At 44.2% G+C, this 22,405-nt stretch overlaps 1 protein-coding gene across 6 annotated transcripts in view; it reads left to right on the forward strand.

The window, feature by feature from the left end:
- Positions 1 to 22,405, forward strand: part of si:ch211-272n13.3 (ankyrin repeat domain-containing protein 26) — a 191,437-nt gene that overhangs the window by 82,427 nt on the left and 86,605 nt on the right. For all 6 annotated transcript variants that reach the window (XR_010966206.1, XM_067999525.1, XM_067999526.1 and 3 more), the window contains 7 exons: positions 11,273 to 11,375; positions 14,960 to 14,988; positions 15,112 to 15,151; positions 15,262 to 15,306; positions 19,681 to 20,016; positions 20,723 to 20,818; positions 21,252 to 21,328. Coding sequence is in view for 5 of the 6 variants with exons in the window: in XM_067999525.1 (XP_067855626.1) it covers positions 11,273 to 11,375; positions 14,960 to 14,988; positions 15,112 to 15,151; positions 15,262 to 15,306; positions 19,681 to 20,016; positions 20,723 to 20,818; positions 21,252 to 21,328 (726 nt within the window). In the remaining variant the exon portion in view is untranslated. The remainder of the gene's footprint in view (positions 1 to 11,272; positions 11,376 to 14,959; positions 14,989 to 15,111; positions 15,152 to 15,261; positions 15,307 to 19,680; positions 20,017 to 20,722; positions 20,819 to 21,251; positions 21,329 to 22,405) is intronic.

Genomic DNA, 22,405 nt, shown 5'->3' on the forward strand with positions numbered 1-22,405 from the left:
AGAGAGGGAAACCAGGGAGTTATAGACCAGTTAGCCTAACATCTGTTGTGGGGAAAATGCTGGAGTCTATAATTAAGGATAGGGTGACTGAACACCTCGAGAATTTTCAGATAATCAGAGAGAGCCAGCTTGGATTTGTGAAAGGTAGGTCGTGCCTGACAAACCTGATTGAATTTTTTGAAGAGGTGACTAAAGTAGTGGACCGGGGAATGTCAATGGATGTTATTTATATGGACTTCCAGAAGGCATTTGATAAGGTCCCACATAAGAGACTGTTAGCTAAGATAGAAGCCCATGGAATCGAGGGAAAAGTACGGACTTGGTTAGGAAGTTGGCTGAGCGAAAGGCTACAGAGAGTAGGGATAATGGGTAGGTACTCACATTGGCAGGATGTGACTAGTGGTGTCCCGCAGGGATCTGTCTTGGGGCCTCAATTATTCACAATATTTATTAACGACTTAGATGAAGGCATAGAAAGTCTCATATCTAAGTTTGCCGATGACACAAAGATTGGTGGCATTGTAAGCAGTGTAGATGAAAACATAAAATTACAAAGGGATTTTGATAGATTAGGTGAATGGGCAAAACTGTGGCAAATGGAATTCAATGTAGACAAATGTGAGATTATCCACTTTGGAACAAAAAAGGATAGAACAGGGTACTTTCTAAATGGTAAAAAGTTAAAAACAGTGGATGTCCAAAGGGACCTAGGGGTTCAGGTACATAGATAATTGAAGTGTCATGAACAGGTGCAGGAAATAATCAGTAAGGCTAATGGAATGTTGGCCTTTACATCTAGAGGACTAGAGTACAAGGGGGCAGAAGTTATGCTGCAGCCATACAAAACCCTGGTTAGACCGCACCTGGAGTACTGTAAGCAGTTCTGGGCACCGCACCTTCGGAAGGACATATTGGCCTTGGAGGGAGTGCAGCGTAGGTTTACCAGAATGATACCCAGACTTCAAGGGTTAAGTTATGAGGAGAGATTACACAAATTGGGGTTGTATTGTCTGGGGTTTCGAAGGTTAAGGGGTGATCTGATCGAAGTTTATAAGATATTAAGGGGAACGGATAGGGTGGATAGAGAGAAACTATTTCCGCTGGTTAGGGATTCTAGGAGTAGGGGGCACAGTCCAAAAATTAGAGCCAGACCTTTCAGGATACTAGCTCAATTGCTAAATTTAAATCTGAGATAGAATGCTTTTTGGCAATCAAAGGTATTAAGGGATATGGGCCAAAGGCAGGTATATGGAGTTAGATCACAGATCAGCCATGATCTTATCAAATGGCAGAGCAGGCACAAGGGGCTGAATGGCCTACTCCTGTTCCTATGTTCTGCTGAGTGAGTTTGAGGAGCTAGGGTCCAAATTAAGAAGCAGGACCTCAAAGGCAATAATCTCTGGATTACTACCTGAGCCACGTGCAAATTGACATAGGGTCAAACAGATCAGAGAGTTAAATGCATGGCTCAAAGAGTGATGTGGGAGACAGGGGTTTAAATTCATGGGGCACTGGCACCGGTACTAGGAAAAGAGGGAGCTGTTCCATTGTGACTGGCTCCACTTAAACTGGGCTGGGACCAGTGTTCCAGCGAATCGAATAACTAGGGTGGTAGATAGGACTTTAAATTAAAAGTGGGGTGAGGGTTCAGGTAAGGAAAAATTTATAAACCTGAAGAGAAAAGTCAAGGCCAGGGAGCAGTGTAGCAATTTGGGTAAAGATAAGCAGAGTGTGATAGAAAGAGACAGACAATTTAACGGTAATAATAACTGTGAATTAGATCAAATCAGGGGAAAATAGTAAAGAGTTAAAATTAAATGTGCTTTATCTGAATGTACGAAGCATTCGTAACCAGATAGACGAATTAATGGCACAAATAGAGATAAATGGGTTTGATCCAGTAGCCATTACTGAGACGTGGTTTCAAGGTTGGGATCTAAATATTCCAGGGTACTTGACTTTTCGAAAAGACAGACAAAATGGAAAAGGAGGTGGGGTGGTGGGGATAGCCCTGAAAATAAAGGATGAGATAAAGACAGTAGTGAGAAAGGATCTTGGCTCGGAAGATCAGGAAGTAGAATCAGTATGGGTGGAGATAGGAAGTAACAAGGGGCAGAAAACGCTGGTAGGAGTAATTATACTGTTGGACAGAGTATTAATCAAGAAATAAGAGGAACTTGTAACAAAGGTAATGCAGTAATCGTGGGGGACTTTAATCTTCATCTTGACTGGGCAAATCAAATTGGCAAAAGTAGTTTGGAGGACGAGTTCATGGAATGCATTCGAGACAGTTTCCTAGAACAATACGTGTTGGAACCAACCAGGGAATAGGCTATTTTAGATCTTGTCTTGTGTAATGAGAAAGGGTTAATTAGTAATCTCCTCATAGTAAGGGATACTCTGAAGAAGAGTGATCATAATATCTTAGAATTTCACATTGAATCCGAAACTAGAGTCTTAAACTTAAACAAAGCCAATTGCATAGGTATGAGGGGCGAGTTGGCTAAGGTTGATTGAGAAATTAAATTAAAAGTATGATGGTAGGTAAGCAATGGCAAACATTTAAATAAATATTTCATAATTCTCAACGAATATACATTCCATTGAGGAATAAAAACTCCATGGGAAAAGTGATCCATCCATGGATAACGAAAGAAGTTAAGGATAGTATTAGATTAAAAAAGAGGCATATAATGTTGCCAAGAAGAGTCGTAAGCCTGAGGATTGGGAGAGTTTTACAAACCAGCAAAGGATGACCAAAAAATAGAGAGGGAGAAAATAGAAGAAGAATAAACTAGCAAGAAATATAACAACAGATTGTAAGAACGTCTGCAAGTATATAAAAAGGAAGAGAATAGCAATAGTAAACGTGGGTCCCTCAGAGGCTGAGACAGGAGAAATTATAATGGGGAATAAGGAAATGGCAGAGACGTTGAACAGATATTTTGTGTCTGTCTTCACGAAGACACAAAAAACATACCAGAAATAGTGTGGAACCAAGGGTGTAATGAGAGTGAGGAACTTAAAGTAATTAATATTAGTAAAGAAAAAGTACTGGAGAAATTAAAGGGACTAAAAGCCGACAAATCCCCTGGACCAGATGGCCTACACCCTAGGGTTCTAAAAGAGGTGGCTGCAGAAATAGTGGATGCATCGGTTGTGATCTTCCAACATTCCTTAGATTCTAGAATGGTCCTAGTGGATTGGAAGGTGGCAAATGTAACCCCGCTATTCAAGAAATGAGGGAGAGAAAACATGGAACTACAAGCCAGTTAGCCAGACATCAGTTGTCGGGAAAATGCTGGAATCCATTATTAAGGATGTGGTCTGACCAAGGCCCTGTATAACTGCAGTAAGGCATCCCTGCTCCTGTACTCAAATCCTCTTGCAGTGAAGGCCAACATACCATTCGCCTTCCTAACTGCTTGCTGCACCTGAATGCTCGCTTTCAGCGACTGGTGTACAAGGACACCCAGGTCTCATTGTACTTCCCAATCTATCACCATTCAGATAATCTGTCTTTCTGTTTTTACAACCAAAGTGGATAACCTCATTTATCCACGTTATACTGCATTTGCCACGTTCTTGCCCACTCACCCAATTTGTCTAAATCACATTGGAGCCTCTTTGTATCCTCCTCACAGCTCACATTCCACCCCAGCTTTGTGTCGTCTGCAAACTTGGAAATGTTACATTCTGTTCCCTCATCCAAATCATTGATATATATTGTGAATAGCTGGGGCTCAAGCACTGATCCTTGCGGTACCCCACTAGTCACTGCCTGCGACCTGGAAAAAGACCCGTATATTCCTACTTCTGTTTCCTGTCTGTCAACCAATTCTCAATCCATGCTAGTATATTCCCCCCCAATCCCATGATCTTTAATTTTGCACACTAACCTCTTGTGGGACCTTATCAAAAGCCTTCTGAAAATCCAAATACACCACCTCCACTGGTTCTCCCCTATCTATTCTACTAGTTACATCCTCAAAAAACTCCAGTAGATTTGTTAAGCATGATTTCCCTTTCATAAACCCATGCTGACTTTGTCCAATCCCGTTAATGCCCTCCAAGTGTTGTTATCACATATTTTATAATAGATTCGAGCATTTTCCCCACTACTGATGTTAGGCTAACTGGTCTGTAATTCCCTGTTTTTTCTCTCTCCTTTTTCAAATAGTGGGGTTACATTTGCCACCCTCCAACCTGTAGGAACTGTTCCAGAGTCCAAAGAATTTTGGAAGATGATCGTCAATGCATCCACTATTTCCAGGGCCACTTCCTTTAGTACTCTGAGATGTAGATTATCAGGCCCTGGGGATTTGTCTGCCTTTAGCCCCATTAATTTCCCTAGCACTTTTTTTTAACCAATGCTGGTTTCCTTCAGTTCCTCCCTCTCACTAGACCCTTGGTTCCCTAACATTTCTGGGAGGTTATTTGGGTCCTCCTTTGTGAAGACATAACCAAAGTATGTGTTTAATTGTTCTGCCATTTCTTTGTTCCCCATTATAATTTCCCCCATTTCTGACTGTAGGGGACCTAATATTTGTCTTCACTAATCTTTTTCTCTTGACATACAGAAACTCTTAGTCAGTTTTTATGTTCCCTGCTAGTTTATTCTCATACTCTATTTTTCCCCTCTTAATCAATCTCTTTGTTCTCCTTTGCTGAATGCTGAACTGCTCCCAATCTTCAGGCTTGCCGCTTTTTCTGGCAATTTTATATGTCTCCTCTTTGGATCTAATACTATCCCTAATTTCTTTTGTAAGCCACGGTTGAGCCACCTTTCCTGTTTTATTTTTGCGCCAGACAGGGATGAATAATTGTTGTAATGCCTGCACAAGTCCTTTAAATATTAGCCATTGCCTATCCACCGTCATCCCTTTTAGTAAAGTTCCCCAATCTATCCTAGCCAACTTGCACCTCATACTTTCGTAATTTCCTTTATTTAGATTCAGGACCCTGGTTTCGGATTCAGCTACTTCACTCTCCATCTTAATGAGGAATTCTATCATGTCATGGTCGCTCTTCCCTAAGGGACCCCGCACAACAAGATTGTTAATTAATCCTTTCTCATTGCACAATACCCAGTCTAGGATCTCCTGTTCTCTAGTTGGTTCCTCAACGTATTGGTCTAGAAAACCATCACATACACACTCCAGGAATTCCTCCCCCACAGTATTATTGCTAATTTGGTTTGACTGATCTATATGTTAAAGTTACCCATGATTATAGTGGTACCCTTCTTGCATATGTCTCTAATTTCCTGTTTAATGCCCTCCCCTACATCTCCACTATTGTTTGGGGGCCTATAGACAACCTCCACCAACGCTTTCTGCCCCTTGGTGTTTGTTAGCTCCACCTATACAGGTTCCACATCATGGTCTCAATGTTACCAGGGCTGCGGGTTCACGGCGGGGGGGCTATCGGGCGCGATCGCAGCCCAATAGGATCCACTTACCTGTTGTTCCGGGTTCCCCACTGCTGACCTGCGCATCGGGTGGGCTGCGCATGCGCAGTAAGAGCTGGAGGAGCTCTATTTAAAGGGGCAGTCCTCCACTGACAGATGCTGCAACAAATAGAAAAAATTACAACATGGAGCAGCCCAGGGGGAAGGCTGCTCCCAGTTTAATGATGCCTCACTCCAGGTATCAATACATGGGGTGAGGAGGAGGGGGAGGACAGAGATCTTCCCCCCGGCAGGCGGGAGTAAGCGGCCTGCCTCTGCCACCAAGAAGGCCTGGCTCGAGGTGGCAGAGGAGGTCACCTGCACCACCAACATATCGCCCACCTGCATACAATGCAGGAGGTGCTCCAGTGACCTCAGTAGGTCAGCCAAAGTGAGTACACTTACTCATTCCCCTACACTCCATCTGCCACATCACCGCCCCCACCCCACACCTCCTTTTGCACTGCAAACACTACTCTGTCACATCACCCCTCATACCCACTCAAACCTCATCCTCATCTTACCTGCACCTACTCACCTCGCCAGTACTCATCCCGCCACTACCAATCAACCCAATCCTCATACAATCTCATGGATCTATCTCATACTCACCCTCTCGTGCATCTCTTTCACGGTCAGCCTCACTCAACCTGCCACTACCTGTGCTGCAGCCACAGGGCATGCATCAGATATGTGCATTAGGCAGCGTAAGGCAAACGTGTCGTGAGCATGAAGGGGATGCACAAGGGTGTTTGAGGGTTTGTCATGGGTGTTACTTATATTGAATTTCTGACCAACTCACATTACATATTATATTGGCACCACTACTGCCATGTCTTTGCGAATCTTGTCTGGTTTGTGCAATAATGGCCTTTCCTGAGGATCACTATGAAGACCCACAACTGATGCCACCCATTGTGTCACTGCAGAGTGGGTGTAGGTGTATTTGCAAGGCTCTTTTGTGTAGACGGCTGAGAGACGTCGGCGATGTCCCCGGTTGCACCCTGGAAGGATGCGGAGGAGAAGTTGTTGAGGGCAGTGGTGACTTTGACAGCGACAGGTAAGAAGATGGTGCTCGGGCCAGCCAGGAGCAGCTCGGCATGAAAGAGGCTGCAGATGTCCATGACTACATGTCGAGTGACTCTGAACCTCCGTGTGCAATGCTGCTCAGAGAGGTCCAGGAAGCTGAGCCTCGGTCTGTGGACCCTGTGGCGAGGGTAGTGCCCTCTGCGACTCATCTCTCTCTGCGATAGCCCTCCCTCCTGCTGTACAGGTGGATGTGTCACAGCACTCTGTTGTGGAGCTCCACGTGTCAGAGGTGGATGGCGAGGCTGGTGAGGATGGTGATGCTGTTCGCCCTCTGAGGAGGTCATGACTGCAGCTATGGCAGCCCCCATCCGGAAGATGTACATCTGAGGGGGTCCGCAAGGTAGGTACATGTCTCTGGACCCCGGGGTAAGTGTGCAAGTTGGTGACTTTGATTGTCAGGAGGAGGGTGGTGGAGGCCAAACTTTGTCCCAAGTGACAGAGTGGCCTCCTGCAATGAGTGAGGGTCTTTCCTCCCCCCACCCACCCCCCCCCCCCCCCCCCCCCCCGCCAAATGGACCTTTGCAGCTGCCACAGGCTGATGGCTGCAACAGGTCCATTTGAACTGGGAGTGTTTCCCCCAGTACGGGAAACAGTCCCAGTTTGCTATGAAATCCCACCCCTCCTCACATAATCCCTTAATCAGGTCAGTTAATGACCTGAACAAGCAAAATAAATACCTTCAAGTGGAACCCCGCTGGCTTTAATTGCCTGCGGGATTCCCACCAGCGCGGGCTGTGCGCGCACGCCGGCACGTCAGTGGGGAACCCGGAAGTGGGCGGGTTGGAGTCGGGCTCCCGACCCACTCCGGGATTCTTCGATTTTCGGAGCCCCCCCCGCCAGGAACGCACTCGATAGCGGGTGCTAAAATGATGCCCCATGATTTTCCGAGTCAATATCCTTCCTCACTGTTGCATTGATTTCCTCCTTTACTACCCCACAAGCTACCCAACCTCCTTTCCCTGTTTGCCTGCCCTTCCTAAATATTGAATACCCCTGGATGTTCAGCTCTCATCCTTGGTAACCCTGCAGCCATATCTCCGTAATCGCAACTATATCATAACCGTTAATATCTATCTGTGCTGTTAATTCATCTACGTTATTGCAAATGCTCCGTGCATTTAGACACAATGGGCGTCATTTTAGCGCCCGCTATCGGGTGCATTCCTGGCGGGGGGGCTCCGAAAATCGGAGAATCCCGGCGCAGGACCGGAGCCCGCCCCGAACCCGTGCACTTCCGGGTTCCCCGCTGACGCGCCGGCGTGCGCGCGCAGCCCCCGCTGGTGGGAATCCCGCAGGCAATTAAAGCCAGTGGGATGCCACTTGAAAGTATTTGTTTAGGTATTTCAGGTCATTAACTGACCTGATTAAGGGATTATGTGAGGAGGGGTGGGATTTTAGAGCAAACTGGGACTGTTCCCACACTGGGGGAAACACTCCCAGGTCAAATGGACGTGTTGCAGCTGTCAGCCTGTGGCAGCTGCAAAGGTCCATTTGACAGGTGGGGTGGGGGGGCGACCCTCACCCATTGCAGGAGGCCACTCTGTCACTTGGGACAAAGTTTGGCCTCCACCACCCTCCTCCTGACAGTCAAAGTCACCAACCTGCACACTTACCCCGGGGTCCGGAGACATGTACCTACCTTGCGGACCCCCTCGGATGTACATCTTGCGGATGGGGGCCGCCGTAGCTGCAGTCATGACCTCCTCGGAGGGCGAACAGCCTCGCCATCCACGCCGTCCACCTCTGACACGTGGAGCTCCACAACAGAGTGCTGTGACACATCCACCTGTACAGCAGGAGGGAGGGCTACCGCAGAGAGAGATGAGTCGCAGAGGGCACTACCCTCGCCACAGGGTCCACAGACCGAGGCTCAGCCTCCTGGACCTCTCTGAGCAGCAGTGCACACGGAGGCTCAGAGTCACTCGACATGTAGTCGTGGACATCTGCAGCCTCCTTCATGCCGAGCTGCTCCTGGCTGGCCCGAGCACCATCTTCTTACCTGTCGCTGTCAGTCACCACTGCCCTCAACAACTTCTCCTCCGCATCCTTCCAGGGTGCAATCGGGGACATCGCCGATGTCTCTCAGTCATCTGCGCAAAAGAGCCCTGCAAATACACCTACACCCACTCTGCAGTAACACAATGGGTGGCATCAGTTGTGGGTCCTCATAGTGATCCTCAGGAGAGGGCGTTATTGCACAAACCAGACAGGATTCGCGAAGACATGGCAGTAGTGGTGCCAATATAATATGTAATGTGAGTTGGTCAGAAATTCAATATAAGTAACACCCATGACAAACCCTCAAACACCCTTGTGCATCCCCTTCATGCTCATGACATGTTTGCCTTACGCTGCCTACTGCACATATGTGATGCATGCCCTGTGGCTGCAGCACAGGTAGTGGCAGGTTGAGTGAGGCTGGCCGTGAAAGAGATGCACGAGAGGGTGAGTATGAGATAGAGCCATGAGATTGTATGAGGATTGGGTTGAGTGGTAGTGGCGGGATGAGTACTGGCGAGGTGAGTAAGTGCAGGTAAGATGAGGATGAGAATGAGGTTTGAGTGGGTATGAGGGGTGATGTGACAGAGTAGTGTTGGCAGTGCAGAAGGAGATGTGGGGTGGGGGCAGTGATGTGGCAGACGGAGTGCAGGGGAAAGACTACGTGTACTCACTTTGGCTGACCTACTGAGGTCATTGGAGTGCCTCCTGCACTGTATGCAGGTGGGCGATATGTTGGTTGTGCTGGTGACCTCCTCTGCCACCTCAAGCCAGGCCTTCCTGGTGGCAGAGGCAGGCCGCTTCCTCCCGCACGCCGGGAGGAAGATCTCTGTCCTCCCCCTCCTCCTCACCCCATGTATTGATACCTGGAGTGAGGCATCATTAAACTGGGAGCAGCCTTCCCCCTGGGCTGCTCCATGCTGTAATTTTTGCTATTTGTTGCAGCATCTGTCAGTGGAGGACTGCCCCTTTAAATAGAGCTCCTCCAGCTGACAGATCTTACTGCGCATGCTTAGCCCGCCCGACGCGCAGATCAGCAGTGGGGAACCCAGAGGAGCAGATAAGTGGATCCAATTAGTGGATTGGATGCTACGATCACGCGGGAAGCTGACTAATTTCACTGGGCACGTTACCCACGCGCCCGATAGCCCCCCCGCCGAGAACCCGCAGCCCTGCTAACATCGGGCCCAGTGCCTTTCGACTTCTCTTTTTAAGGTTGCTAGTCATCTTAGTTTTATTTTGCACTATGGCCCTATTTTTCACCCTTGTTTTCTCTGCGTTCCACTATTGCTTCTTCCCTTTGTCTTTTGTTTCTATCCTTGTTTCCCCCTCCTCTGTCTCCCTGCTCAGGTTCCCATCCCCCTGCCATTCTAGTTTAAACCTTCCCCAACAGCACTAGCAAACACCCATTGGTCCCGGTCCTGCTCAGGTGTAACCTGTCCCGCTTGTACAGGTCCCACCTTCCCTAGAACCAGTCCCAGTGTCCCAGGAATCTAAATCCCTCCCTCCTACACCATTCCCGCAGCCACGCATTCATCTGGTTTATTCTCCTGTTCCTATACTCACTAGCACATGGCACCGGTAGTAAGCCTGAGATCACTACCTTTGAGGTCCTGCTTTTTAATTTATCTCCTAACTCCTTAAATTCACCTTGCAGGACCTTTATCCCTTTTTTTAACCTATGTCATTGGTACCGATATGGACCACGACTACTGGCTGTTCACCCTCCCCCTCCAGAATGCTCTGCAGCCGCTCCGTGACATCCTTGACCCTAGCATCAGGGAAGCAACGTACCATCCTGGAGTCATGTTTGCGGCCGCAGAAACGCTTATCTGTTCCCCTTACAATTGAATCCCCTATCACTATAGCCCTGCCACTCTTATTTCTCCCCTCCTGTGCAGCAGAGCCACCCATGGTGCCACGAACTTGGCTCTTACTGCTTTCCCCTGATAAGCCATCTCCCCCAACAGTATCCAAAGCAGTATATCTGTTTTAGAGGGAGATGGCCCCGTGGGACTACTGCTCTACCTGCCTTTTCCTTTTACTCTGCCTGGCGGTCACCCATTTCCATTCTGCTTGCGTAATCTTTACCTGCAGTGTGAACACCTCACTGAACGTGCTATCCACGATCATCTCAGCATCGCGGATACTCCACAGTGAATCCACCCGCAGTTCCAGCTCCGAAATGGGGTTAGTCAGTAGCTGCAGCTGGACACACTTCCTGCACACGTAGTTGCCAGGGACACTGGTAGTGTCCATGACTTCCCACATAGAGCTGGAAGAGCATATCATGGGTGCGAGCTCTGCTGCCATGACTTGCCTTGGATTAAGCTCGTTAGTCACTTCTTTTAATTACTCTTAATCTAGAGAATGTTAACCACACCAAGGACCCTGATTCACTAAAAAAACACTAATTGCTATAAGAGCTGCAGACCTTACCTTTCTTTTTACTTTAGTTAATGTAGAATAGTAGAAATACTCACCAGAACCTACTTACCAATCAGGTGCCTCCCCTGTGTCGCACCCCTTTCTGATTCCTGATGTCACTTTGAACTTCATCGCAGCTCCCTCTGCTCTGATCCACTCCTCTCAGCTGTTCTTGGTGCTCCGAAATCCCGCCTTTTTATGGGACGTTTCCTGTGCTCTGATCCGCTCCTCTCAGCTGAACCAATGAAATGGAATTCTTTAACTCTTATGCATTGCAAAGTGATATCAAGCTAAATGTTATTGTTTTAGTCTGCCACAGAAAGCCCACAGAAGAAATCCATTGCTTCATCTGTTTCATCTTCTGTTAAGGACCAAACAAAAATGAACCGCGTTATGGAGAATCAGAATGAAGGTAATCATTCGTATTTGTTATTTTGTAAGCTATGAGGTAAAGCAGTCTGCTTTTCTCAAAAATGGATAACGTTCTAAAAATATTTTTGTGCTACAATCCATAATCTGGAGGATGCATAATGGGGAACATCCAGTTTATTCTATAGATGAAGATACCACAGAATCAGAGATGAATCATGATTATTATGTTCTCCAGAAATGTGACGAACGAGATACAGTTGATTGTGTAAGAGCTAATGAAAATGTTATTATCAACATGCAGGACATTATAATTCTTAAACTGTTAGCAGGAATGTGACTTTTAGCTGTTACTTATTGATGTCAGATTTGCTAGTAAGAAAAAAGAAAACAATTGCTTTGATACAGCACCAAAACACATCCTCAGTAAGTCCCAAAGCATATCACAGCCAACAAATTACTTTTGAAGTCTAATCACTGTTATGTAGGCAAATACAGCCACCAGTTTGCACACTGCAAGATTCCACAAAAAATAACAAATAAAATGAGTGACCTGTTCATTTGTTGGTGGTTGTAATAGTTGGAAGAGGAGCATTGGCCTTTCTTAGCTGCTGTCTTAATTTTTAAAGTGAGCAACCAAAAGATAAGTATAAAACGTTTTTTTTAAATATAGCCTTAAATTGCTTAATTGTTCATTTGTAACTTCAGTCATATATTCCAACAAATTATATCCAATATCTTTATGGAGTACTTAAGTCTGGGTAATAACTGGCCGTAGGGTTGTCCTGCTCTCCTCTGAGTGTCTCCTCCGTCATCTTCCCTTTCCCACACTCAGAATCAACATTGAAACAAAACTGTCATTAAAATACATTCTCATTTTTCATGGGCAAGTATAATAACCCTTTTTCAGAACCCCTTTGCGTGATATTGTTGACCTGATCATGCGACTGCAGACTCGATATACATCAGCCTCATATGTCCACATCCCAACAATGCCCCGAAAACTAGCTAGATGTCCCACAATTGCTGTATAACGTTTCGGACAGAGCACTTACCACATTTCTGACCTTCCCCCACCCCCATTGAAAATAACTTATGGAGTTGGACCCCCCCCCCCCTCAACTGAGTGGGAAGAAAGTAGGGACAGGGGTAGAGGAGAGGAAGACTATCAAAATGATATCTTTTTCCATTTGAACTACCTGCTCAACCTCTGTACCCTCCCCTACTCCCTTTCTGTCCTATCTCCCTTCCCTCCTCTGGTACAGTGCAACCATGGGCAACAGCGAACAATTACACCATGACAAGTTTGCATAAGCATCTTCTATTCTAAATGTGGACATAAGAATTTATAATGGAAATAAATGAAAATGAGGTCAGAATGGATTACTTTAAAACTGAATTATGTCTGCATGCCCTAGTCCAAATAGTTCTTGGCTCTATCCACACTTCATCTGAAGACCATGTGCATTGCCACAGGAGATCGATTAGTAATATATAAAAGTCTTGCATGCAGTGCACTTTCGGTAAGGATTCTACTTATTCCCTAGTCACACTTTAGATGTCACACTTTAGTGTGTCCTCTGATTCACATGACCAGTGCCATGGGAAGTCTGTTAATCTATTATATGTTAAGAACAGTGAATGGTACTACTCCCTGATGTTCATTGACAGGCTGCTCAACTCTCCCTCTCCTCCCCAGACAGACATTCAGAAGTAAAGTTAATCATTATTTTCAAAAATCCTTTTCCAAATGATCTCTAAAACCCTCCAGTCAGCCAAAGCTATATCTAACTGCCAGATAATTTAGATTCCTGATAGCACTGAAGACAATTTTTTGGCCAAAGCAGGAAAGGGAAGAAGCAACTGGGGATTCTTCCCTGGTCCAATGTCTCCCCACTCCCCACATTGAACTGAAAATCAACCGTACTAGTAAGAAAACCAACCCTCCACCCCTGTGTAGAGAGAAATGGACCTTGATCAAATGCCCTCCCCCCTACCCCGCTGAAAAGAAAATAAGCCCCGGTCCAGTGCTAACCAATCCTTCCCCATCCCCTGTTGTCCCCTATTCTCCATCTTTCCTTCCTTCCTTCTCTGTGGCCCACTTCTCCCATTCTTCTCCGTGCTTACCTCCTCTGTCTCATCCTCACTTTTCAAGTACAGCCACATTAAAACTGGTAGCCCTGGTAGGTTAGCAAGAATGCTACTGTGTTTGGGAGAAAAACACAAATGCTTTAAATATACAATGTAGATTGCCTTTTTAAAGAAATGCCCCAGGGTAAGGCACTGTAATGGGTATCCATCTGAAAAGTAGCACTGTTGTGTACAATTTAGACAAGAAAAATGTATAAAAAAGGATGTTTTTTTCGATTAATCATAGTGATTGGCCTTCTGATCAAGATTGCCATTTTCCCGACAAATCTCAGCTCTCTTACCTTCTGCTGACAGCCAAGGTTGTGTGTCAAAACAAAATACTCCTCCAGCTATCCTTCAAAACACGAGAGGATAGCGGTCCTAATTGGGAGGCCAGCGGCCTTCTGTGATTTAAAGAAAAAATTCACTTTAAATTGTAAAACTGAAGATGTTCTAATATCCACCATATTGTCACATTACTTGTACATCCAGCTACACTCAGATCAAGGTTTGTCAGTCGTCTTCTCCAATCTCTGCAGAATGAGTATGACTGACCTGAAAAGCTTTTCTGGTATCTAGCATATTAAAACTGTACTTGGAGTATATAAATTAGTTGCCCTAGTGATTACACCGCATGGAATCAAAGTTAAACCCATGATCTGGTAGTGCTCAAAAGAAAAAGCGTTACACAGATAAAGTTGCATTACCTTCAGCACATACTTTTGGCACTCACGAGAAATCTTTTGGAAATTTATTGTATACATTTTTAGAAAAAAACTATGGGCTCAGCCAAGTCTAATCTTGCCAGCTAGTATGTTTTAGAGGATTCCGATCAGATTTTTTTCTTATTGCAGAAGCATAATGTTGAAGGCTTGTAACCCACTATCCCTTCCTCAAACATGTTTTACAATTCCTTCTTTCTTGAGGGGATCAAGAAACAATAGGATAACTAATCTAGAAGACCCAAGGAATGTAAGCAGGGAAATAAGCCCGGGTACGGACATCATTCTTTCTACTTGCTCAGGGCAATAACTTTTGAGCAGAATGACACCAAAGATCTTTTCATTTCTCTTGCCCATGATGGAAAATCAGTCAGAAGAATCATGCATATCACTAGCACTTGCAGGCTCCATTTCTTCTGGTATATCACGTATGATCCTATTTTAAATTTATCCTGTAGGGTTAGATGAAGTAGGGTGGGAGGAGGTTCGTGCGGAGCATAAACACCAGCATAGACCAGTTGGGCCGAATGGCCTATTTCTGTGCTTAAATTCTATGTAATATATGGCATTTACTTACATCTGTCTTGCATTAGTAAATGTCTGTCAGTTTGCCTGGAGGAACAGGTATTTCTTGAGAAATGGTGGATGCTAGCATTAGTCTACATGATTGTGATGAACTAAAATACTTGTGCAAACCAATAAACTGAGCAATTGAGATTTTTATTTGTCAAGATACAGTAGTGTTAATCGTGCATTTCATTATTATTCCCAATAGAATCATTGGAATTGAATACTGTGGCACAGGTAATACATATTTCTGCTTTACATGATTATTTTTGAACAAACAATACACTTTCATGGTTTGAAAATTAAAACATCATTGTCTAATTATGTACTTTTTTTATACATATTTCTGTTTCTATCAAGCCACCATTACCAAAATTTGCAGCAGATAAGCAGAAGTCAGGTATGACACATGATCATCATTGAGTTCTTTTTAAGAAGAAAGTGAGAATAATTTTATTACTTGTATTTTTTTCCTTCCAGTCAAAGCTGCTCTTTTTTTTTCTGTTCCAGATTTAATTGCAGAGCTTGGCTTAACTGATGCAGGTGATACAGAAGGTAATTATCATAGGTATTAATAATGATACATTCGTGGTTCAAGTGCCATTATTAATATATAGCTTATTGAAAAGGAAAAATGAACAGATTTAAAGTTAAAATGAATTAATTCCTGATGGCTCATTAGTTAAGACATAGACTACCTGAGCTATAAGGAAGGTTGCAAGTTTAATGTGCTAAGTTAGCTTACCTCATTGGGCATTAGTATTTGCAAAACAACTGGCCTGAACATCACTGGGCCAGGGAGTGGATAATCAAACTCTTGATCACAATGCAGCTAGTACTGCCGAAAGTGTACATGTAGACCCTAGTTCAGGACGTGATCGGGTTTGGCTATGATGCTGTAACCTGCCACCCCCTCCTGAGTCGAATACCCTGCTGAAACTTAATGTCTAGGCTCACACTGAAGAATGGCCTATTTAGCGAGGTATCAAAGGGGAACTAACATCTGTAGATCTGTACACTAGCAGGGAGTTAATGCCTTCAGAAGGACGATAGAGAAAATAATTAGAAGTAGAAAAGAAAAAAGTCTGTAGTTTAATTGCTTGAATGCCGCGGAAGGTTTGGGAACAGAATATAGCACAGAAAATGGCATTTATCGGACTGGGTGAGGTGGTGCATTACCACGCTGTCTTTTTACTTCTCAGACCTGGTATCGAATTCTACTAAGACTGTTTGGATAAGTCGTCTTGTCAACTGTAAGAGCTTAACTGAAATGAGTTTGTCTTCCCATTGTATAATCAGCTGCTTTTGGTTTTTGTCAGTTCAGACATGTAAGAAACAATCCCTAGGGTAGTCTGAAGCAAGAGTTTGGATTACCCCGTATCCTAATCCCAAATCTGCCTATGATTTTTATTTGTCAATCCATATAGGTTTGCAAAATTTCTGTCCTTAACCTTTGCATAATGATACCTTGACATTGATTGAACTGATTTGACATGTTGTGAGTAGTTCATTTTCGTAGATTGAGCTAAGTCCTAATGAACTTTGCATTCATTTTCACTTTCCCTAAACATCAAACCTTGGTTGCCAGAATCACACTAGGAAAACATTCCTAAGAACAGTTACAACTGCCTGTAAGTTTTTCTGTACAACTGTAATTGTTTCTACAATGTGCATCATCCTCCTTCAGTACAACAGATCCACCTATTTCACCCCATGTTGTCCACCTCACTCCCCAGTTCTTCTCACAAATAAGGTATTATTTTGAGAGCCTACTTATGAATCCATGTGCGGGAAAAGCTAACCTGAGTTAAAGTTCATGTTATTCACCTTGGAAAAGATGAATGTGACGTACTAGCTTTCACATTTTCCTCAAGTCCCATGCTGTTTTCCTCCAGTTTGACTTTTTTCCACAGTTGGTGATATCCTGTCAAGTAGACTTTATCGGAGGGTAAAAACCTTGCCAGAAGGTGTTTTTTAAACCAGCCATTCAGTCAACTAATTAGGCACAGATTGAAGGAATTAGTGTCTGTATGTGGAAGACCCTTCTTTAGAGAAACATTAGGCTGTTGTTATTGTGATCTAATTGAGATGTTTAAGATGATCAAAGGATTTTACTGGAATGCACTGCCTGAGGGTGTGGTGGAGGCAGATTCAATCATGGCTTTCAAAAGTGAATTGGATAAGTACTTGAAGGGAAAAAATTTGCAGGGCCACGAGGATAGGGCAGGGGAGTGGGACTAGCTGGATTGCTCTTGCAGAGAGCTGGCACTGACTTGACGGGCTAAATGGCCTCCTTCCATGCTGTAACCATTCCATGATTCGATTGAGTAGATAAAGAGAAATTATTTCCTCTGGTCGGGGAGTCCAGAACAAAGAGGCAACATCTTAAAATTAGAGCTAGGCCATTCAGGGGTGATGTCAGAAAGCATTTCTTCACACAAAGGATAGTGGAAATCTGAAACTCTCTTCCCCCAAAAAGCTGGTGAGGCTCGATCAATTGAAAATTTTAAAACTGAGATTGATAAATTATTAGGTAAGGGATATGCAAGCAAGGTGGGTAAATGGGGTTAAGATGCATATTAGTCATGATCTAATTTAATGGTGGAATAGCATGAGGGGCTGAAAGGCGTACTCCTGTGTTTGGAGATATTGGGCTCGATTTTCGGACGTCCGAGACGGCGGGTTCGTGGCGGGGGGGCTCTCAAAATCAGGGATTCCCGGGGAGGGTCCGGAGCCCGGCTCCAACCCGCCCACTTCCGGGTTCCCCAGTGATGCACTTAGATGCGTGCGCAGGCCCCGCATGCGGAACTCCCGCCGGCAATTAAAGCCAGCGGGATCCCACTTAAACCAATTAAGTAGATAGTTCAGGTCGTTTGCAGACCTGATTTGTAGGATATTTTAGGAGGGGTGGGATTTTCAACTCAACTGAGACTGTTTCCCGTACTGGGGGAAACACTCAAAGTTGAAATGGACGTGTTGCAGCCATCAGCCTGTGGCAGCTGCAAAGGTCCATTTGACAGGTGGTGAGGGAGACCCTCACTCGTTGCAGGAGGCCACTCTGTCACTTTGGACAAAGTTTGGCCTCCACCAGCCTCCTCCTAACAATAAAATTCACCAAACTTGCACACTTACCCCGGTGTGCAGACACATTTACCTACCTTGCGGACCCCCTCAAACGTACATCTTCCGGATGGGGGCCGCCATAGCTGCAGTCATGACCTCCTTGGAGGACGAACAGCATCACCAGCCACGCCGTCCACCTCTGACACGTGGAGCTCCACACACAGCGCTGTGACACATCCACCTGCACAGCAGGAGGGAGGGCAACCGCAGAGGGCACTACCCTTGCCACAGGGTCTACAGACCGAGGCTCAGCTTCCTGGACCTCTGAGCAGCAGTGTGCACGGAGGCTCAGAGTCACTTGACATGTAGTCATGGACATCTGCAGCCTCCTTCATGCCGAGCTGCTTCCGGCTGGCCCGAGCACCATCTTCTTACCTGTCGCTGTCAAAGTCACCACTGCCCTCAACAGCTTCTCCTCCGCATCCTTCCAGGGTGCCACCGGGGACATCGCCAACATTTCTCAGTCGTCTGCACAAAAGAGCCCTGCAAATTCACCTACACCCACTCTGCATTGACACAATGGGTGGCATCAGGCATGAGTCTCCATGATGATCCTCAGGAAAGGGCATTATTGCACAAACCAGACAAGATTTGCAAAGACGTGGCAGTAGTGGTGACAATATAACATGTAATGTGAGTTGATCAGAAATCAAATATAAGTAAAAACCATGACAAACCCTCAAACACCCATGTGCATCCCCTTCATGCTCACGACACGTTTGCCTTATGCTTCCTACTACACATATGTGATGCGTGCCCTGTGGCTGCAGCACGGGTAGTAGCAGGTTGGGTGAGGCTGACCGTGAAAGAGATACATGAATGAGATACATGAGAGGGTGAGTATGAGACGGAGCCATGAGATTGTATGAGGATTGGGTTGAGTGGTAGTGGTGGGTTGAGTACTGGCGAGGTGAGTAAGTGCAGGTAAGATGAGGATGAGCTTTGAGTGGGTGTGAGGAGTGATGTGATGGAGTAGTGTTGGCAGTGCAGAAGGAGTTGTGGGGTGGGGGCGGTGATGTGGTAGACAGAGTGTAGGGGAATGAGTAAGTGTACACACTTCGGCTGACCAACTTAGGTCACTGAAGCGCCTCCTGCACTGTATGCAGGTGCGTGATATGTTGGTGGTGCTGGTGACCTCCTCTGCCACCTCGAGCCAGGCCTTCGTGGTGGCAGAGGCAGGCCACTTCCGCCCGTCCGCCGGGGAGAAGATCTCTGTCGTCGTCCTCCTCACCCCATCCAGTAGGACCTGGAGTGAGGCATCATTAAACCTGGGAGCAGCCTTCCCCATGGGCTGCTCCATGCTGTAATTTTGGCTCCTTTCTGCAGCATCAGTCAGTGGAAGACTGCCCCTTTATTTAGGGCTCCTCCAGCTGACAGCCTATGATGCGGCTGCGCAGCCCGCAGCGCAGTTTTTCAGCACGAAACCCGGAAGCCAAGGTAAATGCCTTCAATTAGGCTGCGATCGCGTGCGGAGCACTCCGAATTCACTGGGCACGTTACCCACGCGCCCAGTCGACGCCCCGCTGCCAACCCGCCTCCCTCGTAAAATCGAGCTCACTGAGGAAGGAATGTTGTTCAGGACACGAGGAGAACCCTCCTGTTTTCTTTGAGTTGTCCACCTGAACTGACAGATGAAGCCTCAGATGGCATATCCCAACAATGGAGCACTCCCATACTACTGCACTGGAATGTCAGCCTGCATTATGTGCTCAAATCCTGGAATGGAACTTGAGTTTATAACTTTGGCAGGATTTGTTGCTATTCTTGTAATATTTTGGCAATAAAAATGGATTTTCTTTTATATAGATGCCTCAGACTGGGACTCTGTCAGTGCTTCTGGTAAAAAAGTATTGCCCAATGTGTTTAATTCTATGCCACAAGTAAACTCGAGTAGGAACGATGACAAATCTGCACTCCAGCCATTTCAGTCACCAAAAAAAGAGATGTCCAATATCAAGATCCTGATAAACAAACCAAAACCAGACTCTGAAGAGACTACATGTGTCCACAAAACTTCACAGTCTCGAGGATCACCTGATTCATTGAACACTAGGTTGGCTTCACATCCTTCAGTGCAATATCAAGTTGCTCCTGAACCTCAGCTCATAAATTCCGTATCAGTCAAACTGGAAAATGAAAATGGTACGTATAATGCAGTTTTTATGTCTTATTTTTACTGAGCTGTAGACCCTAATTATTATTCCCTAGTGAAAACATAAATATACACATATATAGATATCTATGGTCATCTCAGAGGGAGAAAGTAAGAGGTCACAAATCTTTGTGTAGTACTGAACTGTGAGGAAAACTTTGAATGGATTCCAGAGGTCACTACTGTATAGTACAGAAGATGAGTTTAAAAAGAGCTTGGCAATTACTTCATACAGTACGTAGTGACACTTAAAGCAGCACCACGGCTCCATTTAGAAAGCATGAAAATACTCAACAGAATAAAGAGACGTAACTGTATTTCTCTTAACGTGGTTAAAACTTCTATATTGTGAAGCCAATTTTAAATAAATATCTGTAATCTGGTTCCAAATAGGATATTGCATAATTATCTCATAAATATTAGTGCATTGAAAGTATTTTCTGATGTGGCATTTGTTTGATCCAGAGAAATGTCACACCATTAAATGATTTTAAAACTGGTTTTAATTTATGTTAGTCACCAGTGATAAAGTTTTTTCTTAATAAATGACCTTTTGAGGAATAAAAATCATCTCGTATCTAAGCCAAAGTATTCATAGACCACAAATTTTGATTTTGAAGAAGAACTAGTGTATTGTCAAATTGAAACTGAAGTAATACTGTACTATTTATTTGACAATACATTCTTTCAAATCAGAAACTGATTGGAATTCAGAGGAGAAGGACTTTCCCTCTGTGAAAAGAGTATCTGCAGAACATGAGAATCCAAAAGTTCAAACTGACCTCCACCAAGGTAAAAAGAAAAACAAATGATTATGGGTCTTTTTTCTTTGACAAAGCAAAAGATAATCATTTTTTGGCAGATTTTAATAGCTGCCAGTTAAATATTGGCCCAGTGCCATTTCGTGTAACACATTTATTACTGGCACCCAACAGATATCTGCCAGTTGTCTGCAATAATGCTCATATTGCTCAGTCAGCTAAATTGTCATTTAACCAATGTAACTAATGAGAAGTCGGTAATCCAGCTATGGGATGCATAATGCTTGTTTGTAATAGCTCCACAAAAATGGTGGAATTCCTAATTTACCCAGAAGGCTGTCTTCTCAGATGTGTCTGCTTCAATCTCAAATAGTTGCAATCACTACTAGGAATAATTACACATCTGATTTTTTAAAATGTACTTTTAAAACTGTTGATGCTAAATTCTGTAAATATGTCTGCAGTGCGTGAACAGAAAATGCCTCCGTCAGAGGATGAAGATAATGAAAAGGAAAAGAAATATGATTGGAAAAGGGGGAAGGTGAGGTATTCATGTCTTACTATGATAGTAAATTTATTGGCTTTCTATTCGTGCAAATGTGGTTGTGTATTTTATTCAAATTCAAATTTTAAAAAGATCAACCAAACATAGATAGAAATATTACTACGTATGTTCAACTAGGAATTGACTGGCACATTTGTTTAAATGAAATAAACTCATCCAGTAATTAAAATAGTTATCAAAAATTTATGATTACGGTATTGACTAAACCTAGGTGCAGTATTTTCATTCCAGAAAGAGTACATTGTTTCTAACCTATTATAAAACTTTCCATATAGTAAAGAAAAAAATGTACAAGCATACGTTGATTGAACCTTCAACAATTAATTACCATTAGTTCCATTTTAAACATTTAGGAAATTAAGGAGCTGTAGAGTTAATTCTTACTGTGATGTATTTTGAAATATGATGAATCAAACCAAGGCAGGAGAGAAATATTGGCAAGACAGTATTTTAAATGGACATATAAATTTGCCAAACAATTGCAATACCTGTAAACAGGGTCTTTTTCTATGGCTATTCTGCTCACCTTTCAATTTACAAGCCATCTTTTCAATAATTGCTAGATTCTACATTTCATGCAGCTGGGTTCACTGATTTGTGTCCACTGGGTTTTCTGTTTACTTGCATTACACTTCCTAGGAATTGGAACACCTATTAAAATCTGATTTATATTCTGTGGTATATAGTCTTGCCAGATCCTTTAAAATTACTGGATGTGAACTTGGAAATGAAAGCCCTTTATATCTTGCTGGTTTAAAGAATAAAAGTATTATAAGTCACACATTATACTGTTTATTACGGATGTTAATACCTGGAAAACTGATTTACGGCTACCATGTTTGGGAGTTCCTATGGTTTATCCATTCATTAAATATATGGCGGATACTTGACAGTAACAGCGGAATATCATTTTCATCTCTTTCGTGTAGAAGACAATCATGCCTTATGAAAAGTTACTCATAACTTATCTAAAAGATTTATGTCTGGGATTGGAAAATATAGCACCAAGTGGCACTAGCGTCATAACTATTATAAGCCCACCGACTCCCACAG

This window comes from Heptranchias perlo, chromosome 18, assembly GCF_035084215.1.
Source record: "Heptranchias perlo isolate sHepPer1 chromosome 18, sHepPer1.hap1, whole genome shotgun sequence".
Classification (NCBI taxonomy): domain Eukaryota; kingdom Metazoa; phylum Chordata; class Chondrichthyes; order Hexanchiformes; family Hexanchidae; genus Heptranchias; species Heptranchias perlo.